The following is a 17,723-nucleotide window of genomic DNA, read 5'->3' as shown; positions in this document are numbered from 1 at the left end:
TTGGAATAGTTTAAAATTTTCAAATTTAGGTAGCATAATCAAGTTACAGATCAAATTGAAGGGAATTTGTAGAAGTATACAATGGTGCAAGTTTGAGCTCTCTAGGCTATATAGTATTTGAGCTACTGCATTTTAAAACAATCATCGATTGATCAAAAACAGAGGTTTTCTTTATTTTTAAACCCTTGAAACTTGAAAACCAAAGATCAGAAAAATTTGAAATCTCAAAATTAAACTAGTGTTATTGGGTACATTACCTGAAAAAAAATTCATCCAAATCTGAAAGGTCATGGTTCAAATCATGTAGTACAATAGGTTGATTTGACATGAAATGATCCTATGGGGAAAAAAGGTAAATTAGTGACAAGCTATGGCTTGCACACACGTTATTCAACTGTTAAACGTCATTACAGGTATTTGGATTTAGGTTATGACATGTTCGATATGCCTGCAATCATTGGCGATGACGTGGTACAGACGAATAGCAAAATTCTGCATGACCTGATGAAGTGTCAAAACATTGATGCTGTCAATGATCTCCTGAATGGCTGTTTTCTGCTCAGCAATGGTTTTCAGGTTATTGCTGTACATTTGTCTTTCATATAGCCCCACAAAAAGGACTCGCATGTGGTCATATCCGGAGAATATGGTGGCCAATCGAGGTCCATGACAGTGGCCTCTGGGTACCCCAGAGCCAGAATGCGCTCCCCAAAGTGCTCCTCCAGGACATCAAGCACTCTCTTGCTTTGATGGGGTTGAGCTCCATTTTTCATGAACCACATCTTGTCGAAATCAGGGTCACGTTGAACAATGGGGGTGAAGTTATCTTCCAAAATCTTCACGTACTGTTTGATAGTCTCCGTGCCATCAAGGATTAACGCACTGATTATTCCATGACTGGACATTGCGCCCCACACCCGTTGAGGGTGAAGAGACTTCCCAATTGCGAAATGCGGATTCACAGTCCCCTAAATGTGCCAATTTTGCTTATTGATGAACCCAGACAAATGAAAGTGAGCTTTATCGCTAAACCAAACCATACAGTGCATACTAATTCCCATTGTGCCCCATGGGCAACCATGCAGTTTTAATTTCCTAACACAAACTGTTCAGAAGTTATGACAGTTTTATTTCATATAGTTGAATAATTCTCAACCTATATATGTGCGTATATCATCACCAATTTGTAGCTTTTAGCACCATAGTTCCCATGTCTGTTGTGTAAACAGGAAACTGGATAGGGCTTCATATTGTTCCCTTCGGAAGTCCAACAGTGTCATGCCTTAGGCCTACAGTTTTATTTGTTTCACATAAGTAGACAGATGTTCTAGTGAAAAATATGCTGATACCATAAAGAAAATTTTACGGTTGTCCTATCTCTCTAATTCTTTGCTGTAATAAGGAAATGATAACATTATCATGTGCCATTCAGTGTCCACAAACATGGATGTAACATAACGTCTTTTCTCAAATGCACTTTGTATGTCTAAAGTGAGTTGTGCCAGATTGTCTAACATGGAGCAATGTTTCCAAAAACTGTTTTAATAATGTGGTAGTATATTATTAGCTTCGAGTTGCCATTCAAGATGATTTTTGATTAATTGTTCCAGTGTTTTCACAGTTTACAATGAGAGTGCTATGGGCCTGTAGGCAGTGGCAAACATTGGATCCATTCCAGATTTCAGAAAAGGTATAATGGTCTGTTTAGGCCTATCTTTTGGAAATGGTTCATATAATCGTATTCGATTGTAGGCATTCAAAGCCACCTTTTTACAGTTTCAGATAAATTCCACTGCATTTCATAACAAATAATGTCCATTCCTGGTGCTGTGTTCACTGAGCAGGTTAAGGAAACAACAGTTCTTCCTTTGTAAATGGCAAGTGTAGGGAATGACGTGATATTTCTTCTGGAGCAATTAGTGGTCTGCAGGTACTGAGGGCCATGCTGTTTTGTCTAAAGTATGTCTGTGAGTGACCCATCCAAACTTTTGAAATTGACATTTCGTTGATTCCTACATTGAAGACTCTTAATACGTGTCTATGTATCTGTGGCATTAGTATCTTTGTGTAGTTTGTTACAAAATTCTGACCAGGTCTCTTTCTTCTTTTTTTTAAAAATGTGCTTCACTTGGCAATCTATTTCTTTGTATTGTAAGTATTTATCAAGTGATTTGTTTGTATGATATTCTCTCAATGTGTTTTCTTCTAGCAGCAATTGCTCTTGAACATTCTTCATCCCACCAAATGATTAGATTTTTTTGTTAATTTCTTTGATTTTTCTTCATTGGAATTACCTCAGAAGCTGCTCTGTCTATGAGTTTGATGATAAATGCTTTATAATCACCCTCTACATACACACTTATATTGTATATACATTCATCTGTTGTACACAGTGTTAAGCACTATTTAAGTTTCTTTCATTTTGGTCATCAAGTTAGGTAGCGGACTAAAAAATATTTTGGCCGCTCCACCTATAGCGCTTGTTTTCAGTTTGAGTTTAATTGCTTTGTATAATATTATTTTCCTTTCCTCTTGTTGCATGCTCATTTATTTCTTTTTAAGTAGATGATCATTGCTTGCTCTGACTACCATAATGTTCTGATATGTTTTATAAAAACTTTTTTTACAGAACTGCCTATATTTTTACTAAATAGGATAGATATTGGAACTGACCTGAGATCTTTCTCATCCATGACATATACTGTTTTGCTGATTAGGAAGACCTGAGTGCTTATATTTCTATAAAGCACATTCCTGTGCTACACTTATGCCAAATACTTATGTACAATAAGTGAAAAGTAAAGCTGTCATTAACCTGAAAGTTGGTGATTGCTAGGCATTGCCAGTTGGAGGTGGTGTGCTGTTGTCTTCCTCTGATGTTTGAAATGACGTACCCAGCCACTTATTAGGAGATCTACAGGTTCTGGGGAAAGGGGGAGGGAGCATTCAGCGGTAATAAGAGCATGTACTAAAATTGAATGCCAAGATCATTACGACTGGTTTCAGTGCCTGATACATGCAAACAGCATACAGGTTGGCTAGGGATCTGTCATCAGTTTGTGGGTCACAAATCTTCCATAAGACTATGTATTGTCGTCATTGATGGGGTTCATGTGTATGCTAGGGAACTTGACAGGTGCCTTCCAATCACACAAAGGTCCTTTGTAGCTTGTCGAATGCAGTGGGCACAGGACCAGTGAGTTACAACTTAGCCTGGAGTATGATTCTTCTTGTCTATCGATTTGGTGTAACCCCGCAACTTGTTACAACTATGCCAATATTGTGAAAAGAATTGTAAGGCATTACCAGTGTTCTCATCAAGGATAATATCTTGCTGGGAGCATGTACACCATTGCATGCATGTGCACTTTGTAGTATAGTGTCTGTCAATAGTGTGTGCCCCTTTTCTTAAGATGTGTGAACCTGCCACTGAGGTGGTGCAGTATAAGACACTGCATTTGTACTCAGGAAATGGCAGTTCAAATTCCTCTCCAGTCATCCAGATTTAGGTTTGCATAGTTTCCTTATTGCCTAAGGCAACTGCCTGCATGGTTCCTTTTGAAAGGACACAGCCAATTTCCTTCCAATACTTCCACTACCTGAGCTTGTTCTCTCTTTAATGACCTCTTTCTCAACAGGCTTTTACACCCTAATCCTCCTCCCTTCTTCATACATGGACCTAGGTTACATCTGGTGGACAATGAAATCTGACCATCAGAGGTGCCCTGGTTAAAGAGTGCTCAACATGAGGTCATCACTTAACTGGAGAGGCCAGTTCACTCCCCAGACTGAAGTCTGATTGTACATGCATGAACTACCTTAGACTGAAGGGTAATGGTGATGTATGTAATCACAACACAGGACACAAAAATAATTTTCATTTGTACTTTGCCTCCTTGTCTAGGGCTCTGGCGGATTTTTGTACTCAGATGAGAAAATATTCAAGAACTCTTATGTAACATTAAGTATGAAATCAGGACTCCCAACCAATTCAAAAGAAAATTAAAAAGTGTTTTATTAGCTGCTTTTTCTACAAATTATCTGAATATCTAGATCCATGGATTTGAAAGGTTCTGTTAGTTAACATGGCAAGTAGCAATGTTCATTGCAATGCTGCATGAGAAGTAGTATTTGCAGGTTTTGAACAAAGTAAAGTGCAGCAGACGAGTAGGAACAATGTCAAGGCCAGGTTGGTAGAAAAGTCAAGTAGGAAGAAAAGAGTCCTGCTGTTAGATATCGGTCATGGGAGGGGTGTTTGCCAAATGCTGCTGGAAAAGCTATGTCTAGAATACCAGGTCACAAGTATTGTGAAAACCAATACCCAGCTTAGCCAATTGACGGAGAATATAGGAGCCTTGTGCAGAGATTTTGATGAAGAGGATCAGGCACTCATAGTAGGAGGAACAGGAAACAGCCTGCCTAGCTACTGAGAAGTGTTAAAGGCGACCTGGACGAAATAGCAACAGCAGCAGAAATGCATGTGGTGTTTTTGGAGATTTTACAGTGCCTTGACCAATCCTAGGTTAATACGGCTGTCAACCATCTAAACAGAGAGCTGAGTGGATTGCGATTGATTGAAAGATGAGATTCGTTTGAGGGTTGACTGAAAAGTAATGCCTCTACCTTCGTAACTCTTCAAAAATTGGCGGCATTAGTATGTGGCAGGTACTGACTTTTTCTGTAGCCTCTTCTCTACAGCTTCAGTTGGCGGGAAGCCTTAGCATTGAATGGTTGTGTTGTTACAGTGTAAAGTATGGAGCCCTGCATAGACGGTTGGTCAATGCGATTTAAGCAATGTGCCGTCACTGAATTCTTGACAGCAGATGATGTCACTCCAAAGGAGATTCATCAGAGAATGAAAGCAATTTATGGTGATTGTGTTGATGTGAGTACTGTGCATCATTGGGGGAGTAAGTTTAAAGATGCTGAGGTGGGAACATCTGACCTGCATGACAAACAAAGAGTTGGACATCCTGTGACAGCAACCACTGAGTTTCACAGGCAAAATGTTGATAAATTGATTCAGGATTATCGCTGTATCACTCAGAGAGAAATTGCAAGCACAATCGGCATTTCACAAGAACATGTGGGTCACATTATTGCTTTGCTTGGGCTATTGGAAGATCTATGCACGATGGGTACTCCGGATGCTGACTCCTGAAATGAAAGCGCACAGACTTGAAATTTGCCAGGAACTCCTTTTGCATTATGAGAATGAAGGTGACTCCTTTCTCCATTCAATTGTGACAGGAGATGAGGACATCATTATGCTTCTGATGAAGATGTTGAGAGAACTGTGAGATTGTGGTTGCGGGAACAGAATTTCGACTTCTTCCGTGACAACTACAGAAAACTTGTTAATCATTGGCAGAAATGTATCCAATTGGCTGGTGATTATATGGAAAAGTGAATATTGGTAATTGAAGATCACATTCTAAGGATTATTTCTGTGTTTGATTTATTAAAATATTCCCATCCAAACCCAATTAAGGCATTACTTTTTATTCAGTCCTCATATATGCCTTGAAGATGTGAAAAATTTTGCAATGATAGATGGTGTGTGCTTCTTTGGATACTGTGTAACTACAGGGCTGGAGAAGTTAAATATTGGACTATAGATTTTTGTGTGGAGTTAACATGGAAAAAGGAGCACCAAGTCAAAAATAATGAAACAAAGAATTTTTTTGTGTAGATCATAACCTAAAAGCATGTGCTCAAGTGTTGTTACTGTAGAACACTTTTCTGGTAATTGTAACAGTCTACAGACCCTCTCTAGGAACCTTTCAGCTATTTATGAGAGATGTAGAAGCATTATTGAGTTATACGTCAGGAAAGAAGAATCAGTTAGGAGGTTTTGGAGATTCCCGTATAGATTTCTTAAAAGATACGAATAGGATAAGTGAACTGAAAACATTATTTAGGTGTTTCAGAGTAACTTCAACAGTGAATTGTCCAATTTGTATGCAGCAAGATAGTAGGACCCTGACTGATAACACTTTCGAAGGCAGTGCTCAGGCTGAAGCAATTATTGTGTACGAAATTGTTAATGGATTATCTGATCATGAAGCACAATTAATGGAAATAAACAATATAGCACCTTGCAGCCCTGAGGCAGGTTCATGCAAATCAGTGGGTCTTGTTATTGTGTACAGGATTCAGTATTTTAGGAGCGAGTGGTATGGAATATGATTTATATACAAAGGTTGCCAAGAGAATAATGCACTGCATTTTTTTTCTTAGCTGAAAACAATGCTATGAGTGCGAAATGTTACATGTGTATTATTTGAAGTCTATTGAATGAGGGTGCCAAGTATCTGTATCTTCCGACAGATAGGACAATTTGAAAATGGCATCTGTTGGTGATGTATGTTACAAGCAATGTGCCGTCATTGAATTTCTCACTGCAGGGAGGAAAAAAACAACTGTGGGAAATATTCACAAACACTTGTGCGAAGTCTATGGCGCACCTGCTGTCAACAAAAGTAGAGTTAGTCGCTGGGCTTGGAATGGAGGTTGAGGTCATGAGAAGGTAGTTCGGTGGAGCTCCATGACTTGCAGCGGTTGGGGAGACCATCCACGGCTGTCACATCTGGCATGCTGCAGCGAGCTTCCACTTGTTTGGGCCATTAAAGGATGCCATTCATGGAAGACATTTTGAGGATGATGAGGAGGTGATTCACAAAGTGAAGCAATGGCTCTGCCACCAGGACAAGGATTGGTACCGACAGGGCATGCACATCCTCGTTTCGTGCTGGAGGAAAGCGATAGAACAGGATGGAGATTGCGTGGAAAAATAGGGTGTGTGGATAAAACACCATTCCTTCATGTGTGTATTTCTCATTATGTTCAATAAAGAACTGTTGAAGAAAAAAAATGCGGTGCATTACTTTCTGGGCAACCCACATAGTAAGAGATGCTAATGTCGTATCCAATTATTTTCATAATGTGTCAATATTTGAAAGTTGCTTTCCTAAAAAGTTCCAGAAAACCTGTTAAAAGTAATTTATGTATAACTAATGGAATTAATCCTCGTGTAAGCAGAGCTGCTACTTTTCAATCGAGCAGCTCCTCAGTTTGCCTCCCAAGAGCTGAGTGCATCCCACTTGCCAACAGTGCTCGGCAGACCGGATGGTCACCCATCCAAGTGCTAGCCAGCCTGACAGCGCTTAACTTCGGTGATCTGATGGGAACCGGTGTCACCACTGCGGCAAGGCCGTTGACAATTGTTTTCTAAATGTAGCAGCAGAAACAAGATTAAATGGTTCAGCTGAAGGAGCTAGAGAATGCATTAAAAAGGTCATTCCACAAAAACTATCAGCAGCTAAAAGGAGCACCAACATCCTACACTGAAATTAATAGGAAAAAATCAAAGCTTTATACACAACATGCTTGAACAAACAGTTGCAAAAAGCTGTGCTGAATAATTTAAACAATATTGCAAGGCTAGGGAATGTTAGGGTCTGGGGAGAAATCACAAAGGGTGCCGTAGAAGGTTTAATTTTTCTTCCACTCCCTTATGTATGTGAATATCCTTCCACACAACATCCAGCAAGTGGGATTGGTACTTTTTACAGATGGTATTTGAGTTATAATAAATCCCATAAGAGAGAAAGCAACAGAAGTGGCCCTAATGATGGTTCTCTGAAAATGGACTCTCCTTAAATTTTGAGAAAACACACTGTATTCAGTTCTGTGCAAGTCATACCAACAACTGATGTAGCACATGAACAGAAGCCAATGGATAGGGTAGAGTGCTCCAATTTTTTGTGTGTACATATTGATGAAAACTTGAACTGGAAAAAGCATATTACAGAGCTTTTCAAGCACCTAAGTTCAGCTAGTTTTGCTTTTTGTGTAGTTGCTAGTCTTGGAAATAAATGAATTAACTTACCAACATATTTTTCATAATTTTACTCACAAGGAGAGGATGGCTACTCATTATCTCCGAATTCATCCAAATTCATGATATATGTAGGGCATGGTGAGACTTGAAAGTGTTCTAAGTGGGAACTTCAGGTGGCCAAGCATTTAGGAAATAAAAGGAATTTTGTATGGATCTATCACCATGTGCACCTTATCAATTGTCCCTGTGACAATGTGGTTATGAAGCAGTGTTTGGCTCAGGGGTAAGAGAATGGTTTCGTATTGAAAGTGTCACGGGTTCGATTCCGCCCATCAGCAAATATTTTTGTGCTCCTTCTTCAAAATCCGGTAAGCTGATAACCGACTTCTACAAAAAATATTTAACTCATGTGATGAAGCCCTTTGTGCAAGAGAATAAATATCTTCTGTTGATTGACTCAGGGGGAGGACAAACAAATCCACATATATGCGACAAACTGTTCCAAGATGAAGATGGATTACCAATGTGCAGTATCAAAATAATTACCCCCAAATGTATGCCGCTAGTGCAACCCTGCGATGTATATTTTTATCGTCAGGTAAAAAATCTAATAAAAAAATGTCAAAACACCACTTACCTCATCGAGAAAGAAGAAGAAATCACTTCCCAAGAAGCTTGCATCAAACTACATTCCAATATACATCATTAGCTATCCTCGCAAGTATTCAGCGACATGCTGCATTACGTGTGGTTCGCTGCTGGGCTATGCGATGAAAGAAGCTGTTTTCATAATGTCAATCAAGTTTGTTTTTCTGTGGAGACATTAAAAAAACCATGTCACTGCAAAAATGCGGCATTTATAATGTGCACAAGATGCGGTCAGAATTATTGCTTCCCGTTTCTTTGATGAATATCGCCCCGGTACAAGTAATTAATCAATTGCAAAAGAATGGAAGTATTGATTTACATACACAATGTTCCTGTGTACACATTAACTGCAATCCCCTTTTAAATGCCTGCAGTCCTGCATTACATCCTATGACTATACCTTTTGTGCTTACATAAATTAATAAAATTACCTATTTGATGTTGCAGTTAATTGTGATGTCAGTAGTGTATGCATTGCCAAGGAGTACAAAAAAATTTGCCACCAGGTGGAGTTGAGCCTGCGACCCTTTTATTGCAAATCCAATCTCTTACTGCTGAGCCAAATACTGCTTCCTAAACAAACTGTCACAGGGACAATTGATAAGGTGCTCATGGTGATAGATCTAAATCAAAATTCCTTTTATTTCCTAAATGCTTGGCCATATGGAGTTTCCACTTGGTGCACTTTCTTGTCTCACCACGCCCTACATGTACCATAAATTTGGATGAATTTGGCGATGACAAGTAGGCGTCCTCTCCTTGTCAGTACGTCTTATGGAATATTTTTGTTAAAAAGAAAGTATTGACTGCATAAAAGCGAGCAATAAGAACAAAATGTTGTCATGTAGGTACCTCTTCAAAAGGTTAGGCATTTTAACTGCACCATCAAAATGCATATATTCACTAATGAAATTTGTAATAAAAATCCATCACAATTTGAGAAGAACAGTTATGTCCATATATACAACACTAGAGGGAAAAATTACCTTTATTACCCACTGTTAAAACTGTCAGTAGCTCAGAAGGGAGTTCACTTACGCTGCAACAAAAATGTTTTAGGATGGAGAACTCCTATTCCATGGACGAATTTCTATTTAAAAACTGACATCCTGTAATATAAAAGGAGAAAAGGCCTAGTTTTTAAGTCTAAATGCATGAGTAAGACTGAAAATAATGCATTCGTTAATGTTAACACTGATCATTTGTATATATATCGTGTAAACAGACTCATTCCACATCATTTCAATAAAAGCCTCTTTCAAATAATCTATGAACATGTAACTAGCTAACTACTGCAAATAGGACTCATCATCTTTGAAAAATGATATTGTAGAAAAGTGATATTAAGGTACAAATGTCAGGCAAACAGCAGCTATGTAAAATGACTGAAGAGGCAGCAACTTTTTTCAAAGTGGCAGCTTCCCTTCAGATTTTCTTGATCAAATTTGACTGTCATAAGTATGAAAAGCATTAAGGAGTATAGTGATAGTTTGGGTTAATGCAACATACAAATTAAGTTTTTGTGATTTTCTTGTCTTTTCTTCATGTATTCCTGGACGCATTCCACATTAAAGAAGGTTTTCTGCCTTGATGGGATCTAAGGAACACCTTGAGTGCATGTACAAATGACTGAACACTGCCACTGTGAACCTTTGCTGACCTCCATAGATGCTGAATGAAATTACAATGAAATCCAGACCAATAGCTGCTTACTGGCGTTGGTAAATATCAACAGGGACAGTTGAAAATGTGTGCCCCAACTGGGACTCGAACGTGGGATCACCTGCATACTTGGTAGACGCTCTATCCGACTGAGCCATCGAGGACACAGAGGGTGGTGCGACTGCAGGGACTTGTCTCTGGCATGCTCCCCATGAGATCCACATTTCCAACTTACTGTCCACATGCTATATTTGTAGTGCCCCTGCCCACTATACTCATTACTCGCGGCAGTCAGTCTACTAATTCCTGTAAGAGTTTGAACAATGCCCGAAAGAATAGATACCATTGGTGATCTTGCAGCTCTCGAAGAATGAACTTACAATGAAATCCAGACCATTAGCTGCTTACAGGCGGTGGATATCACTGTAATTTCATTCTTCAAGAGCTGCAAGATCATCAATGGTATCTGTTCTTTCGGACTGTATGAAAGAACAGATACCATCTTCATATATTCATATCCATAGATGCTTATTGGACTGTGTAAGGTTTTGCAGAAGCCATTGTGGATAGCTAGATCAACTTCATGGAGAGGTGTTGTGCACCTTATGCTGGTATGTGAGAGCATCTCACTTTGCACTGTGTGCTTTGTTTTTGGCCAGTAGAATATCACCAGCTACTGCCTACAGTTGGTTGCCAATATGCCCAATATTCACATTACTGTGCCACAGGGTTCAGTGGTGTTATGGTGCCTTTTAGAGCACACATTATCCCCATAGCTCATATTATTTCCTGGATCTCAAAAATGCATTAATATGTGGATACGGATGTGCTAATATGTTATTATCTCAGATAATGCATAATGCTTCAGTGAGAAATAGGCTTTGTAATCCGTACTGAGTGTCGATCAGTTACTTAGCAGTTCTCTAGGTAGAAACTTATTGGTGGATGCATATCTTTACATAGCCATTTCTGGTTGTTTATTTTGGTGGTTGATTTACTCTTTTATTGTGCATTCCATCTGTTGTTTGTTACTACAACTATAGAGGTTTCTCCAGCAAGGTTTGACTTTTAGAAGAAAGTTCTTCCTTTTACTGTAAGTGTTACAAAATTTGTTAATGTGAGTGAAAAATCATAGGCCTAACAATTTTGTTTGATTTCTTGTGTTATTGCATTTTATTTATTGTTCCCAGGCTGTTCAGCTGCTTGATGATGTGCCTATCCCATCTGTAAAGAAACCTGATGAACTTTTGATACAAGTGAAGGCAGCTTCTGTAGATCCTGTTGATATTCTTATATGTTCTGGCTATGGAAGAGTGCTGCGTAGACTACTCCACAGGTATAATAGTGTAAGTGAAGTGCTTCAGTGTATTTATTTTAGAATGCGGGTCCAAAATGTGATAGAACTCCTTTTTGCTTTTACATTGAATATACTGCAAGACTGGCCTCTTTTGTACCTCAGGTTTGATCGAGAATCTCTCGTTACATGCCTGGAAAAGAACACAGATCATTTTAAGCTACTAATAGCAGATAAACAGCAGCTCTATAGTACAGCTAAGAAGTAAGTTCATTGCTACCCAGTTGGCAGGCATTTGTTTTAATGGAGAAACTGAAACCAAAAAATTGAAAAAAAAAAAAAAACTGATGTGACACCTCACGGAGCTCAACATTCATTTTCTGCATACAGGCTTGGCAACCCCAGGTTCCAAGAGCTGGGGATTTACCGCGACCAGTCATCTGTAACTATAAGCTCTGGAGATGCTTCTGCAACCACTGTGTGGTGTGGTAGTGGAAGGTTGTGTGTGACAGAGAACGGGGATTTGGCTTCACCGCCTGGATCACACCGCTTGGATCACAGAGTTGGTAGAAACCTGGGGGGTCTATGTTCCACATACCAATGAGATGCATGGCTGTTGAGGTAGAACAGTCATTAGCAAGCGACCTTTGGGGAACCTGATTCACCGTACCACAGTTATAAAAGCCTTACCTAGGGAGGGTGGATGAATGATTTCCTAGCAACTCACAATATCAAAATGGCTCACAATAACAATAAACTTCAAACTCTCAGCAGAAGGGGTAATCCACTGGAGAGTTTACCTATCCACTCCATAAAGAGATCATGGGTGGACAGCTCACGTGACACATCTATGTCAGTGTTTAACACCATTAATAGAAAAATATCAGTATGTAACAATGTATTCATTGTTGTCAAGTGGGAAGAGGGCATATTCAAAAGAATATCCCCATTCTATGTAAAAGAAAGTGTGGAGGCAATTGCTGGAACTCCTGTATTACAAGGTTATAGAATGGTATACTGCTGATAGAGACAATTATGTTCAGTCAAGCACCCAAGTTACTGTAAAGCAAAACATTTGGAGATTATCCTATAATTATTGAAATGACAACACCCCCAATTACAGCTGAACTGTCATATGGCTGGCCGTTGTGGCTGAGCGGTTCTAGGCGCTTCAGTGTGGAACTGCGTGACCACTACGGTCGCAGGTTCAAATCCTGCCTCGGGCGTGGATGTGTGTGATGTCCTTAGGTTAGTTAGGTTTAAGTAGTTCTGAGTCCAGGGGACTGATGGCCTGAGAAGTTAAGTCCCATAGTGCTCAGAGCCATTTGAACCATTTGAACTGTCATATCAAGTAGTAAACTTATGTATCTGGTCCCTAATGAACTTTTAGTGGAATGACAAAGCGAATGTATACTCAAGGTGAGAAATATGTTGAAACAGGTGGATGATGAATTAGGGGAAAAATTGATGGTTCCATACAAACATAATTATGTATATGCACAGTTCATCCATTCAAGAATTGAGTATCTCGATAATTTTTTCCTATTACCAGCATTGGTAGTGGCAAGATTTCAGTCCTGGGGATTGCAAGACTTTCGAGAATGTTTTAATTTCAGGGTTGAAGTCGGATAGCAAATGACAAAATAAATATTTGTTTTGTATGAAATAAATTACAAATTAATGATATGAATATAATAGAGGGAAACATTCCACGTGGGAAAAATATATCTAAAAAGAAAGATGATGAAACTTACCAAACAAAAGCGCTGGCAGGTCGATAGACACACAAACAAACACAAACATACACACAAAATTCTAGCTTTCGCAACCAATGGTTGCCTCGTCAGGAAAGAGGGAAGGAGAAGGAAAGACAAAAGGATATGGGTTTTAAGGGAGAGGGTAAGGAGTCATTCCAATCCCGGGAGCGGAAAGACTTACCTTAGGGGGAAAAAAGGACAGGTATACACTCGCACACACACACATATCCATCCACACATACACAAGCAGACATTTGTAAAGGCAAAGAGTTTGGGCAGAGATGTCAGTCGGGGCGGATGTACAGAGGCAAAGATGAAGTTGAAAGACAGGTGAGGTATGAGCGGCGGCAAATTGAAATTAGAAATTAGCGGAGATTGAGGCCTGGCGGATAGCGAGAAGAAAGGATATGCTGAAGGGCAAGTTCCCATCTCCGGAGTTCTGACAGGTTGGTGTTAGTGGGAAGTATCCAGATAATCCGGGCAGGGATACGACTTCCTCAAATCCTGCCCTGAAATGAGATCCATCCTTCATGAAATCCTCCCCACTCTTTCCGCCGTCCACCTAACCTTCGCAACCTCTTAGTTCATCCCTATGAAATCCCCAAACCACCTTCCCTACCCTCTGGCTCCTACCCCTGTAACCGCCCCCGGTGTAAAACCTGTCCCATGCACCCTCCCACCACCACCTATTCCAGTCCTGTAACCCGGAAGGTGTACACGATCAAAGGCAGAGCCACGTGTGAAAGCACCCACGTGATTTACCAACTGACCTGCCTACACTGTGAAGCGTTCTATGTGGGAATGACCAGCAACAAACTGTCCATTCGCATGAATGGACACAGGCAGACAGTGTTTGTTGGTAATGAGGATCACCCTGTGGCTAAACATGCCTTGGTGCACGGCCAGCACATTTGGCACAGTGTTACACTGTCCGAGTTATCTGGATACTTCCCACTAACCTGTCAGAACTCCGGAGATGGGAACTTGCCCTTCAGCATATCCTTTCTTCTCGCTATCCGCCAGGCCTCAATCTCCGCTAATTTCTAATTTCAATTTGCCGCCGCTCATACCTCACCTGTCTTTCAACTTCATCTTTGCCTCTGTACATCCGCCCCGACTGACATCTCTGCCCAAACTCTTTGCCTTTACAAATGTCTGCTTGTGTATGTGTGGATGGATATGTGTGTGTGTGCGCGAGTATATACCTGTCCTTTTTTCCCCCTAAGGTAAGTCTTTCCGCTCCCGGGATTGGAATGACTCCTTACCCTCTCCCTTAAAACCCATATCCTTTTGTCTTTCCTTCTCCTTCCCTCTTTCCTGACGAGGCAACCATTGGTTGCGAAAGCTAGAATTTTGTGTGTATGTTTGTGTTTGTTTGTGTGTCTATCGACCTGCCAGCGCTTTTGTTTGGTAAGTTTCATCATCTTTCTTTTTAGATATAAATTACAAATTAACATTTTTATGATTTTTTTTTTCCTCTTTTCATGTGCTGTGAAACCTTTTTTCTTGTCAAATTTCATGATTGCAAGCCAAGGGGAAGTATCCTTCCAGGTTTTAATGAGTGAGTTTTCAAGTATCAAAATATGTGACATAAATGCCTGTATCTGATATAAATTTCGATTTGATACACCTACCCGTTGCTGAGAAAAGGGGATCATAATAGATGGATGGACAGACAAACTGTCTGATAAAAATGACAACAATTTTTTTATGTGATATAATTACAATAAGTGGTATTCAGACTTTTTCCTTTGGTTGTAGTGTGAAACCTTGCTTCTTTCCAGGTTTCATGATTCTAGGTCAACAGGAAATATCCTGTGGGTTTTTATGCATGAATTTGTGAGTATCAAAACATGACATAAATGGCCATGTCTTTTGATTGCAAACTTTACTTTGTTTCATCACCAAGGAACTGTAGATCTCAATATGTGACATAAATTTCAACTTGATATGTCTGCTCATTTCTGAGAAAAAGGGTTTTGGACAGTCGGACACAGAGACAGACAGACAGATGAACAACAAAGTGATGCTGTAAGGGTTTTGTTTTTACTAATTGAGGTGTGGAACCTAAAACACATACCTTGATACTCACCTTTAATTCATCCATGTTATCTGAATATGTGAAGGCTGGCTTCTTACTTCTTAGAGTCCATCTATATGTGTCCCCAATCCCATGTGTTGCTTTCAATGCCAGAGATTTGGGCACACAGCTACAGTCTGCAAAGGGAAGCTGATTTGTGCAAGATGTGATTTAGACGTTCATGTCCAGACTTGTCATGCACCTTACCTTTTTCTAGTAATTGTTCCGGTGCAGATCCAGTGTGGTCAAAGGAATATGCTCTTTATGTACAGCAACAGAAGATCCAGGAGGTTCGGGTCACTGGTGGTTACTGTATGTGGAGACAAAAAAAATTTTTTGAAGCTATCCATCCTCCAACATTCACATCCTCATTCTATTCCATCACCAGTCAGTCAGTTGCCAAGATACTAGCACATCCACATGTGCTCATAGCTGTACTTACCAAGGCACTGCTGCAGTTATTAGCTTGCTAGACACACTAGTGTTGATTTCCAGGGACCGAGCGAGGTGGCGCAGTGGTTAGCACACTGGACTCGCATTCGGGAGGACGACGGTTCAATCCCGTCTCCGGCTATCCTGATTTAGGTTTTCCGTGATTTCCCTAAATCATTTCAGGCAAATGCCGGGATGGTTCCTTTGAAAGGGCACGGCCGATTTCCCTCCCAATCCTTCTCTAACCCGAGCTTGCGCTCCGCCTCTAATGACCTCGTTGTCGACAGGACGTTAAACACTCACCACCACCACCACCACCACCACCACCACCACCACCACCATTTCCAGGGAAAAGTAGGTGCCTTCTGCTCAGTATAGAAGATCCCAGGGAACAAAGGTCCAGGTCCAATTTCTGCCATATTAAAGAATGGTGTCCTCCAAACAGCACCTAAGGAAATAATGCAGTGCTGACAGAACACTTTTCTGTTTTGACCTCCACCTGTTACATACATCATCAATTCCAACATGTGGAGAAACAGAGATTTTTGTCTGACAGCTCGGAGACATTTATTCTCACAGCTCGGAGCCATATATCATCCCTTCCTCCATGTGAGAACTACAGTCTGCATTAATCGCTGCAGGTGACAGTGCTCCAGATCCCAATAGAATTCAATATGGCAGGTTATGATGCCTAAAAGTGGAGGCAAAAGCAATTCTCCCATGCCTCTTCAATAATGTATGGGCCAAAAGCTGTTATCTATATCTGTGATGGGAGGTGATTCTAATGCCACTTCTAAAGCCAGGGAAGGACAGGTTATCTCCAGATAGGAGCGTGGTGCTCACTTACTGTATAGGAAAGACCCTTGAGCAGATGATAAACTGACATCTAGAGTGGACGTTTAAGAATAAGGAACTGCTGAGCCATTTCCAATCTGGGTTTCAGAAATACCAGTCCACACTTGACAATCTCCTCCAATTAGAGCATGTGATGCAAGACTAATTATTATGCAAACAGCAGTTCTTTGGCGTATTTTTTGATCTGGAGAAAGTATATGATACCACCTGGAGAGGAAATATCTTCAGTCATCTGGATGAAGGGGGATTTTGTGGGCGTCTCTCCATCTTGCTGCAGTCCTTCCTTGCTGAATGTGAGTTCCAGTTTCTTTTCGAAATTAATTTGCTGACCAAATTTCAAATTTCCGTGACACCTTCTGCCCTTCTGTCATATAGAATTACTGCCAAATATTTAAATACATTGCAAAAAAAAAAAAAAAAAAAAAAAAAAAAAAAAAAAAAAAAAAAAAAAAAAAAAAGTTGCAAAAGTGCCTGTACAGAGGGGTGCAGGAAAGTATAGACTCTCTTTGATAGTTGATATCTTTGGAACAAAATGATATATTGTTGCAGTTTTGCATGGTGGTGTAGTCCATTGTTTTCTCAACAGATTTTGTCATGGGTTTTTTCCAACAGATGACAGTGCAGCAATGAATGAAGTAAGATTGTCATTTGAGCAATGCGAGGCCGTATTAAAGTGGTACTGGAAGTGCGAAAATATGATAAAGGTACGACAGCAATGGTGTAATGTGTATGGAACTCAACCACCAACATGTACAACAATCTATCATATTCGAGATAAACTGAAGCCAATGGTACTGTTCAGGGTGTGCATGAGGGAAGGTCTGGCTGACCAAAAAACATCAAGTAGTCCAGATTCCAGCACTGCTGTGTTGCAACATTTTAGTAGGTCAGCTCAAAAATCTCTGAAACAGACGAAAGATTTTACCTACACCAAGTTGTCACTCTGCCTCACTAACCCAGAGATGAGTCAGATCCTACTGGGATGAAAATCTGACTGGACAATGGATAACTTGAAGAGGAGCTGTTGAGCATGCCAATAGCCACCACAGTAGTACAAGTCAATATGCCAGCAGATGAAGATATTGAAGAAATGTATGTTGAGATAAAAGAAATTATTCAGATAGTTAAGGGAGACAAAAATTTAATTGTTAT

At 40.1% G+C, this 17,723-nt stretch overlaps 1 protein-coding gene across 4 annotated transcripts in view; it reads left to right on the top strand.

Annotated features, from left to right (window-relative positions):
• Positions 1-17,723, top strand: part of LOC124803122 (reticulon-4-interacting protein 1 homolog, mitochondrial-like) — a 170,332-nt gene that overhangs the window by 12,841 nt on the left and 139,768 nt on the right. For all 4 annotated transcript variants that reach the window (XM_047264294.1, XM_047264297.1, XM_047264295.1 and 1 more), the window contains exon 4: positions 11,344-11,499. In XM_047264294.1, the coding sequence (XP_047120250.1) occupies positions 11,344-11,499 (156 nt within the window). The remainder of the gene's footprint in view (positions 1-11,343; positions 11,500-17,723) is intronic.

The sequence above is a fragment of the Schistocerca piceifrons genome, chromosome 6, assembly GCF_021461385.2.
Source record: "Schistocerca piceifrons isolate TAMUIC-IGC-003096 chromosome 6, iqSchPice1.1, whole genome shotgun sequence".
Classification (NCBI taxonomy): Eukaryota; Metazoa; Arthropoda; class Insecta; order Orthoptera; family Acrididae; genus Schistocerca; species Schistocerca piceifrons.
This window is presented reverse-complemented; position numbering and strand designations above follow the sequence as displayed.